The sequence below is a fragment of the Panicum hallii genome, chromosome 3 (assembly GCF_002211085.1).
Source record: "Panicum hallii strain FIL2 chromosome 3, PHallii_v3.1, whole genome shotgun sequence".
Classification (NCBI taxonomy): domain Eukaryota; kingdom Viridiplantae; phylum Streptophyta; class Magnoliopsida; order Poales; family Poaceae; genus Panicum; species Panicum hallii.
In genome coordinates, this window is record NC_038044.1 from 63,316,201 (window position 1) to 63,326,166 (window position 9,966).

The 9,966-nt window shown below is 44.4% G+C and overlaps 2 protein-coding genes across 3 annotated transcripts; one reads left to right on the forward strand and one right to left on the reverse strand.

The window, feature by feature from the left end:
• The first annotated feature begins 1,242 nt into the window (after window positions 1-1,242).
• LOC112885824 lies at window positions 1,243-3,864 on the forward strand. Its single transcript, XM_025951483.1, has 9 exons — window positions 1,243-1,428; window positions 1,497-1,700; window positions 1,798-1,930; window positions 2,319-2,383; window positions 2,504-2,552; window positions 2,701-2,771; window positions 2,860-2,945; window positions 3,252-3,339; window positions 3,510-3,864. The coding sequence occupies exons 1-9, from the start codon at window positions 1,305-1,307 to the stop codon at window positions 3,614-3,616; spliced, it is 927 nt and encodes a 308-aa protein (XP_025807268.1). The 5' UTR covers window positions 1,243-1,304; the 3' UTR covers window positions 3,617-3,864.
• A 37-nt stretch (window positions 3,865-3,901) lies between these two features.
• Window positions 3,902-8,749, reverse strand: LOC112885822 (cationic amino acid transporter 2, vacuolar-like). Of its 2 annotated transcripts, XM_025951482.1 has the most exons (14): window positions 8,350-8,747; window positions 7,369-7,570; window positions 7,180-7,264; window positions 6,921-7,061; window positions 6,712-6,830; window positions 6,527-6,623; window positions 6,222-6,394; window positions 6,073-6,139; window positions 5,641-5,799; window positions 5,207-5,456; window positions 4,994-5,102; window positions 4,785-4,897; window positions 4,616-4,691; window positions 3,902-4,517 (listed from the first exon to the last, which is right to left on the reverse strand). In XM_025951482.1, exons 1-14 carry the CDS (start codon window positions 8,468-8,470, stop codon window positions 4,355-4,357), a joined length of 1,875 nt encoding a protein of 624 aa, XP_025807267.1. In that variant the 5' UTR covers window positions 8,471-8,747; the 3' UTR covers window positions 3,902-4,354. The 2 variants fall into 2 exon arrangements, with proteins under 2 accessions (XP_025807267.1, XP_025807266.1); XM_025951481.1 differs by having other exon boundaries at window positions 6,712-7,061; window positions 8,350-8,749.
• Between the last annotated feature and the right edge of the window lie 1,217 nt (window positions 8,750-9,966).

Consider the following 9,966-nt stretch of genomic DNA (forward strand, 5'->3'; position numbering starts at 1 on the left):
TCGTGCACTAGCTTAGCTTGGTAGGTCAAAATTGGTGGGAAACAAAATTTTAAAAGGTAGCGGGAAATAGATTTGAAAAATTTAAATTCAACTCAGTGAAATTTCAGGATCATTCCCTAACCCGTCTCTAAAATCAATTTTTAGGGGCGGGTCATATACCCTAACCCGCTCTTGAAAATACCATTTCCAGGGGTGGGTCATGGGCTGACCCGCCCCTGAAAATTGATTTCTAGGGGCGGGTTAGGGCATGACCCGCCCCTAGAAATCGATTTTTAGCTGCGAGAAACAGGAGCGGTTACCGGACCCGTCCCTACAAATGTTGTTTTACCCACCCCTAAAAATATTTTCTGTAGTAGTGTGAAAATTGTGTTATTTATTTATTTGTCTGGACCTTTAATGAATGCATTTGTATTGAAACTAGAAAAGTAACATCTACAAAGTATTTGATTGGCTCTATGTGTTTTTCTATACAATATTTTCTTGGTACTTGGTATTACTTTAATTAGATGGATCTAATTACAAGCTAAAATAACACTTATTGTAGGATAAAATTTGAATGCTAAAATAATATTTATTTTGGAATGGAGGGAGTACTAGTTAGATAGAGAACATACCGCGACAAACCACGCTGATACGCCAAATAATATTATTGGCTTCATTCTTGCCGCCCTTCTGAATTAATAATTTGCTCCACTTGTGCTTTGTTTTATCTTTTCTTTTGACGAGGTACAGAGGGAGATTAAACGTAGTGGGTGAGGCTTGTCAGCTTGTGCTCGTGGCTCCCGTTTAATTTGGGTGCCAATTATTGAAGATGGCCGTGGGTGGCCTCTTCCAGCCTGCAAGAGCGCCACCAGTTCCCGTCCGCTCCACGTGTGTGCGTAAACATTAGGAATTTTATTTAGAAGGGAAAAGAGGGGGGGAAAACATCAGCTAATGCCTATTATTAACAAAAAAAGAACACCAGAATCCAACATGCTACTCTCTCGACAATGGCAGTGATCACCAAAGAATCTCATAAACTTGCTATGATCAGCGATCAGTATGTATATGCAGCTTCCAAAAAAGGAGGTTCTGCCGTTGGACCTACACTTTCGGCCCATACAAAATGATCGAAGCCTGGGCCTGCCCAAAGCCCGATAGCACATTTCCGAGGGCCAATCACTCAAAAAGGCCCACCCGTCTCAACTCACAAAACAGCAGTTTAGCCCGCGCCCCCCTCGCGAAAGTTTCGAAAAAGAAAGAAATCCCCTCCTCCCCTCCTTCGCCGTCTCCGGCGAGCCCCTCCCCCCATCGCCGCCGCCGCCATGGGAGGGGAGATGGAGCGGTGCATCTCGTCCCTGTGCGCCTCCCTCTCCACGGTGCTCGACCACGCAGACTCCTCCTCCCGCGAGCTCGCCGACGCCGTCTCCCGCCGCCCCATCCACCTCGGTAACCACCTCGGCACGCGCGCCCCTCTCTCCCCGCACCGCTCCTTCTCACTGCGTCTGGTCCCGCAGATTCGGCGACGACCGCGTTCCTGCAGAAGCTGGACCGGCTGGCGGAGGCGGCGGGCGCGGACGTTGCCCGCCTCGAGTCCATGGTTTTCGGCGCCGTCTCCTTCGAGGAGCTCCTGGGCCACTGCGGCGAGGCGCTCAGCGTCTACGCGCGCCACGCCGACGCCATCGAGTCCCGCCTCGCATCCTTCGGCTACGAGCCCCCCGGTAACGATGCTAAACCCCATCGGTTTGGCTTCGATTCGCAAACCTCTGCAGCGTTTGTTTCCTGGCGTTGGGAACCGATGTTGGTGCGTTCGCGCAGAGGTGGAACCTGAGGTGGATGCGGAAGATGGTGGCGCCGGGGAGGTCGGGGACCCTGGGAATGGCGGCTTCAGCGTCTCGAGCTCGGTGCTGAGGTCCGACAGGCGGCGGTTCGACAATGACGATGACGCCCTGTATCCTTCTCTTTGGTTTGGTTCTGTTTGGAAAACTAAGATTCTAGTTGTTTCAGGTGTCGCATACAGTACAACGTTTGAACTGCTAGAATAGCAAATTCCATTACTCATGTCCTGAACAATCCTGGCAACCAAGATCTTCACACCAGTGATACGACCATTTTCTTTCGCATAAGTTAACAAGTCCGAGAAACCTTCTGCACACGGCTGAAAAGTAGATGTTTCATCTTCAGAAGTTTGAGGAGCTCTCTTATTCTGGCTATTTCCCTAAGTACCGGTTGCATCATAGCTGAGACCTGAGAGAACTTAATTTCCCTCAAAATTCAGTCACTACTTGCTACTCTTTACCACTAGAAACTGTATTGTGTTCTTTCTTGACTACCATAAGATTTGGGGGGTCACTGAAGAACCTTGGATTCTCGGATGCTACTCTAGCCACACTTTCCTCTGAAGGTATGCAAGGCAATATTTTGGTTATCTGAGCTGATTAATCGCATTATGCTTGTCGTATTAATATTTCTTGCTAGCTGCTAATTTTTGGCTTGAATAATGATATTTGCTGGGATTTTGCAGTCACAGATTATAATGAAAGCCCAAAGAAGCTTTACAAGAATCCTGACAGGTAATAGAAAGAAATCCATTCATATATCTATAGCTATCACCTTTCACGTTTCCCCATTGTTCTTTGTTTACCTCTAATGTTCCTTTCCTTATTTTAGTCTCAAGATAAAAATAGCCCAATTTATTTTTTAATACTCTATACTGTTCAGTGCTGATGATGGACAAAAGATCATGAACGAACCTGAACTTATAGCTCCCCAGAATGAAAGAAATGATCAAGGTGATCAGCATGAATTTCTTGGATGTTTTAAAGACAGATCAAATCTTGCTCATTCTGATTGTTTTTTTTCACTGTTAACTCCATGAAGGCAATTCGTTCAAAGAAATGATAAGGGCGTCAAAGGAGGAGTATGAGCAACTTCCTCCCTACATGAAGAGTCTAGCATCCTGGGAGGTCTGAATTTCTTACCTACTTGGACACTTGTAATTCTGCCCATAGTACTTTATGCACGCTGGATATGGATGTTCACAAAATTACAGCATGTGGTTCTTGAAATTAGTAACTTTACTCTCTAAGAAAATCAGTTGAAGACAAATATTCTGCAACATCTTCACTTTCCATTTCCTCAAATTATTGTTTTTTATTTCTTTGTCTTCTTGATCCTAAATGGACTTGTGGTGTCGTGATTCATGGGCCATGGCAATAGCTATGTTATCACAGTGTCATCTGCCTCAAAGCTGCGCTGTTTTGTTGCATCAGGAATTGTATGAGGGAATATTGAAATTAAATTCATACTTCGGCAGTAACAATGCATTGAATCAAGATGATACTGGAGCAATAGGGCTTGGTAAGTGCAGTTACATCTCTTAGCCTGTAGATTTGAAAATGTCAAATGTTATAGCACTCCGAACAAAAACTTTTTGTCAGGTTGCTGTTTCATTGCCACATGCTCTTGATGAATTTCTGCTGTGGTACCTAACATTTTGTTGTGTTTTCTTCTGCTTTTCTTCCTTGCAGGGCGCAAAGGAAGAGCCTGCCTGCTAATGCTGCTGCGGCTGAATCAATTAACTATGGAGACAGTTGATGGGTCTACCTGTTACACCATCCGCAAGATGAACCAGTAGGCAATTTCAGAGTTCTGTGGGAAACGGAAGTGGGGTCACTCCAGGCAAGGAAACCTGGTGGAAACAGGATGCATCATATCTGTACAATTGATAGCCTGTTACTACTATGTGCTGTGATGTTCTTTTTGTGTGTTGCGATGTAGCTAGTCCGGTTAAAACCTCGTGTTGTATTAATGTATACTGAAACTCAGTTGCAAAGGTGAATTTGATTACCCGAGCAGAAGGCTCTTCTGCTCATGTTATGTTCATCGTATTTCTACCTGCTTGTATGACAAAGAACAGATGTAGTGGAGTTGCCTCCTACAAGACAACACTTGGTATTGTCCAATATCGTATAAAACGTGTTCGGGGCTTACAGCACATTATAAACCTTACACTCAGCCCTATTTCGGTTGGAGATTATAACTCCACCTTTGAATTTGGAACATATTTTTACTAACCGTACAAATTCCTAGAGCAACCCTTTTTTTCCAAAAACCTTCATAACAATCCCACCTATAAATCTATGCAATATTTACATTCCTCCAACAGAGGCACACAAGCATAGCCGTGCATGACAATTTATACATGCACACTTAAAAAATTGACGTACAAATTGAATTCTTCAAACCCGCCTGCAATGCATATTGCTCAAGCTGGGATCTGCTCCAGTCTGATTCCTCAAAATTCTGCAAGAAAGTATCCTGGAGCCTGTAATAGCTAAAGATAGGTTTCAACAATGTCTCCTTCCATCTCCCCTTAGGCCACAAACTCTGATGCAGATGACGACCCATATATCTCATTCGCCTCAGCAACAGGGACGTACACGACATCTGTCAATGAGCTGTGGGTGCGCCCATAGAAAATGTACACAAACACCCCCATCACCAGCCACACCCCCACTCGCATCCATGTGCCACCACTGAAGAACACAAGGGCAAATTGACAAATTCAGACATGTGAAAGTGTATATCGGTTCTGAACATGTGGTTGAAAAACTGGGAAGGACCAGAAACTCACCCCAGATTTATCAATAAGTATGTGTTTATCAGGATACACATCACTGGCAGCAATGGAACGAATGGGCAGATGAATCCTGCAGCAGAAGCAGCAGCAAGATGTGTAAATCCAAGTAAATTTATAAACATGATCTAGCAGAGAGTGGCCAAGTGTGATGCGATGCAAGTACCTCCAGAATGGCCAAAGGAATGCCTCCCGTCGTCTTGGTCAATCCAGCAGAGCACGCCCAGACCAGTTAGGAGGAGCAGGCCACCAAAGGCACAAACGAAGCATCGCACCAGGCTGGCATGGCATATGTTAGATTGTTGAGTGTTTCGCTTATACGCAGGAAAGTTCACTGTGCGAGCTAGCATAATAAGCTGAGTTGTTCGTACTTACAAGGGCAAGAACGTAGCAGAGGCTGAAGTTGTGAGGACCAGAACCCCTATGCAGACAGATGCAATGCTGCAAGCAGCAGCCTTGCGCCGTTTTGTCTCATCCAACTTGCCTAAAAAATCACCAGGCAGCTTTATTAGCTACCTTAACTGACATACGCGTACTTAGAAATTTAGAGCATATTAATAAGTCAGACATGCAGTTGCACAGACATACTTGCATATAGCTGCTTCTCAATAAGGGGGTCCTTAATTGATTCTACTACAAAATCAGTAATCTCAGATGCCCCTTCTTCATGATCCTCATCTCCAAGAGTATCCCTCAGCTTTTCCTCATCATTTTCATGGCTCAAACGGAATGATGCTTGCAGGGAAGATGGCAGGGGTACCTCATCTGGAGGAACATACCTGAGAATCAAGATGGACACAGCAACTATAGTGAACGCTAGGAGCGTGCCTACACTGACCTGCAACCAAGAGCAAACCTTTTTAGCTTCAAGCTACATTATTTAATAATGCTCATATATTCACATGCATACACTACCATGATATCTGGCATGTTCTCTCTCTGGGGAGAAGGATCATTCATTAAATTGAACCTCAAGATAAAGTTTGTCTATAATCTCAAATAACTGATCTGTAAATTCATACCATTCCAGCCAGTTGAGAGACATCCATGAAGAAAGCGAGAGAAGCTGCGCAGATGCCAGTCACGATTGTACTTTTGACTGGAACTTGTGTCGTCTTGTGGACATCAGAGAAGAATGATGGTAACAGGCCATCTCGTGCCATGGCCATCAATATTCTCGGCTGAGGGAAGTATCGAAGTGGACTTATAAATATCCATAGCAGCATAAATTGAAGTTGTATTATACATATGTTGGTTGATAGAAGAAATAAAGCAGAACTGATTATCTATATCCAGATAATATGGCAACACTATTCAGATGTTCTTTAGAAAAGGGTGCAGAATACAAGGGTAATATACAGTCAATCATTTGAAGCAGGTCTTATCTGCTTGACTCATTTTCCATGAATCACAGAAAAAATTTGAATGACACGTTAAATAAAAGATGTTTATACCTGTGGCAATATAGATCCCATCAAGGTTGAACAGAGAGCAAGAACAGCACCAGTTGTTACCAGATACCTTAAAAACAAGATAAGAACAGGAATAGTCTCAGTGGGACGCACACCAGATAATTCATGGCAAAATGGGAAGCAGTCCTTACATTGCCCAGTGCATCCCATGTCTTGCAAAGGCAGATGAAATAGGGGTATCTGGGTCCATAGCAAAGTATGGTACAAGACCAACAATAACAATTGAAACCAACATGTACAAGGAACAGCATATGGATAACGCTGTTGCGATTCCCAATGGCAGATCTCGTTGTGGATTTTTCACCTGTCAGAAATTAATATAAGATAATGTTTTTTTTTTACTTTTTAGATGAAGGAATAAGATTTTGCATTTGATGCCAACTGTCCATCAAATAAGAAGTGGCAAATCGATAAGGGAAATAGGATGTTTCCTAACCTCCTCAGCAGTGCTGGCAACTGAATCAAAGCCTATGTAGGCAAAGAAGACAGTTGCTGACCCAGCCAGCATTCCATTCGCTCCATAAGGGAAAAATCTGAAATCATTGTAGTGTAACTGTGTAAGTGCAATACCTGCCGGCTTGAGAAAAAAAGAAATCAAAGTACCAGGATTTTTAGCATTACCCGCCGGCAACCTTGTAGCCAACCCATCCTGTTTGAAAGCCGATGTAACTACCGGCAATAATAACAAATAGCATCACAAAGCAATTCAGGACCGTCACAACTCCTTGCACAAATGAACTCTGAAAAAAAAACACAGAGAAAGGAAAGATCAGATGACATATTCTCAGAAAAGGAGTGATAACTCTTGCTGAATCGGAGAAGGTAGCAACCTCTTTGATCCCCACACATAGCAGACCAGTGACAAGGAAAACAAGGAAAGCAGCACAAGGATCAACAACAACATCAAGCCATGGGATCTCATGTCGAGCTAAGATCCATGGCAGACTATCAGGTCCTCCAAAAAATAGGGCCTAAAAACATAGGGTTAATATTTAATTATTTTTAGTGTTTGTAAAGATAGATGAGCAAATTCAATCATTGATTAATATGCCACATGAACAAGTCAGATGCAGGGGAAATCCCACTTACTAAATTGGGAGATATGCCACGGGCGACAGCTGACCCACCAATTGTATATTCTAGTATCAGAGCCCAACCAATCAACCATGCAACTCTGTAGTATGATTAAAAATTGAACAATGTGAGAACAGAAACTCATCAGCACAAAAGACATGCTCAAAAATGAATAATATTAACTCCATCATATTGGTAAATTACCCTTCACCAACGCAGATGTATGAATAATGGTAGGCACTTCCTGCAGATGGGCAGCGGCTCGCAAGCTCTGCATAGCAGAACGCTGATAGTGCAGCGGCTATTCCGGCTATCAGAAATGAAAGAGTCAATGCTGGCCCAGAATGCTCCCGAGCAACCGTCCCAACAAGAACATACACCCCAGCTCCAATCGTTGAACCGACACCTGAGGCATAACACAGAGGTTGCATGATCAACACTTCCAGTAATGAGATACTATAATTAGTAACAAAGACAGATAATCCTTTTGGTCTAAAATATTATGTTAGTCCAGCAAACGCGCCATCCCCATAAGCTCTACAAAACTGCGGAAAACACTTAGCGAATATCAGAATCATGTAGACATTTCTACACCTTGCGCTACTTTATTAACTAGATAATTTACGTATTTAGCATAAGTCAGGCATTTACATCATCCGGGTAGCAATGTCTGGAACAGTAAGAGCCTAGTAGGTGGCGAACCACCCACCATACCAACAGGCAACAGTGACCCAACTAAAACCAAGTCGAACAAGCACACCAAGAACTAGAGTACTAGACAAGGAAGCAGTATCCATTTCAGAATTCAGATTCCTTTTCATCCTTTGCTCATGAGTAAGAGTCGATGAAACATAAATTAAGAACTTTCTAAGTGAAATCTCAGAGTTACATAATCCAAGCTCGAGTTCAGTACCAACATCTATAGAACTCGGCAACTCATTGAAGCCGCGGGTGATAACTATTTAAGCTGCGTCGTTCACAGCAATTCACAAAATCGCAACAGGTTTTAACGCAGAGAAGCACCAGGATCCAAGCAGAAAAGAACAGCAAAGCAAAGATCGCACCTTCCCGAGTTCGGACATAATCCCCGCAAAGATCCACCAAAAATAAACCAAACAACGCTCAGGAAAAAAAAAAGCCGAGAGGAATAACTGAAGAAGCAAGAGCAAGAAGAGGTGTCTCTACCGATAGTAATAAGCTGGGCAACGGAGAGCTCCTTGCGGAGCTGGTTGCTGCTGCCGGCGGGGCGCGCCCGCTCGGAGTCCACCTGCTTCCGGCGCATCAGCGCCCGGACCCCTCCGCCCATCCCGCCGGCCGCCCCCTCGAACCCGATCGGCTCGCCCACAAGGCAGAAAAAGGCGCGCCTTTTACCGCGCCCACGGCTCGATCAGGGGCGCCGTTTGCCGGCGGATGGACCTAGCTGCCTCCGCGCGCGGGCTGCAGGCCTGCAGCTCCCCGCCGGCCGCCGCCTCTCCCTCTCCCTCTCCCTCCCCGTCCCCCTTGCTTGTCGAGCTTGGGCAGGGGAGATGAGATTCTTTGGAGAGGATGGGGAGAAGGGTCGTCGCGGTTGCTGTTCTTGGATGGCGTGCCGATGTGTCTTTATACGGTGCGCAGAGGATCAAGTCGGACTAGTAAATTGCGAGCTTTGATATTTTGACAAGCTACGCGTACAGTACGAAGGATGGAAGACGAATCTATGGTAGCTTGTGTGCTTGATTAGGATGCTAATCAGGTCCCTTAATCTACTCTAAATTCTGACTGGTCGTTGCACGTGCGAGGAGCCGAGGACAACGTCAGCTGACTGTCAATCTGAGAGGAGTTCATGTCCAAGCTTCTAATTAGCAGATGAAACCTCGCTATCTGCCTGATGTACTTGTAAAAGTTGCACTCCCTCTATATATTTTTTTAATACACGAGCTTTTTAAGATAAGCTAATTGGTTCGAAAATAAAAACTGAAGGAGTATTTGTCTGTGGTTTCTGAATTTTGTAATTATTCCTTAACGCCACGAGTTTAGGACATCCAAACAAATAGGCTAGAACGAAAGGTAAAAAAAGGTGCTTCACAATTATGCATTCGCTGAGTTTTTACAATGGCACATGCTATAGTCTGGCTAAAAGTCCGTGTATTGCAGTTTACAATGTAGCCCTGTAGGTGGTGTCACCTTCAATTGACCTTTTTAGACTCGCACACCCAATGGTCTCGCTAGCAATTGCAATGCTTGTAGTCCTGTCTTGGCATCTTCTCTTTCCCCAGGAAAAAAAATTAGCACAGCCTATAAAAGTCTCCGAGTACGGCAAGAAAGATATTTTTGTTTACTGGAGCCATGCGGATCAGGAAAGTGTGCATCGGGCAGGCAGCCTTTCAGGCTGGAGTCCTGGAGACATGAATAGTGCCAAAAGTTTCAGCGTGGTCGCTCAACTGGGCTAGCTTACAAAAGTTGTGAACAGTGCGCACGTACAAAAGAGGTATACCGTATGCATGTAAGCATCTCTGATCTGTCTGTTGTTACATTGGAGTGGGGATTTTGAAAATGGTTTTACCCGTTCAAATGTTCATTGAATTGCTTATCACAAAACATGGAGCAAAACTTTTGATTTTTTGTTGTGCCGGAAATGGCTGGAGATCGTCGTTTTTCTCATGCTAAATGAACAGTAGAGAGAGAGAGAGGGAGAGAATATGTGGACAGTACAATGGGATGCTCGAGGATGTCGTTGTCGTGCAATTTTGCCATCTTGCATTGGGGTGACGTGTAATGCCACCAACTGGATCGTGAGCGGTTGTTTCAAGAAAGCCAGCTTGT

Coding starts and splice junctions, on each gene's coding strand:
- LOC112885824 (XM_025951483.1), top strand. CDS start 1,305: ATGGGAGGGGAGATGGAGCGGTGCATCTCGTCCCTGTGCGCCTCCCTC. Junction 1,931..2,318: donor GACAATGACGATGACGCCCT/GTATCCTTCTCT, acceptor GACTACCATAAG/ATTTGGGGGGTCACTGAAGA. Junction 3,340..3,509: donor TACTGGAGCAATAGGGCTTG/GTAAGTGCAGTT, acceptor TCTTCCTTGCAG/GGCGCAAAGGAAGAGCCTGC.
- LOC112885822 (XM_025951481.1), bottom strand. CDS start 8,470: ATGGGCGGAGGGGTCCGGGCGCTGATGCGCCGGAAGCAGGTGGACTCC. Junction 5,103..5,206: donor TGAGAAGCAGCTATATGCAA/GTATGTCTGTGC, acceptor GTGATTTTTTAG/GCAAGTTGGATGAGACAAAA. Junction 4,692..4,784: donor TTCCTTTGGCCATTCTGGAG/GTACTTGCATCG, acceptor CTTCTGCTGCAG/GATTCATCTGCCCATTCGTT.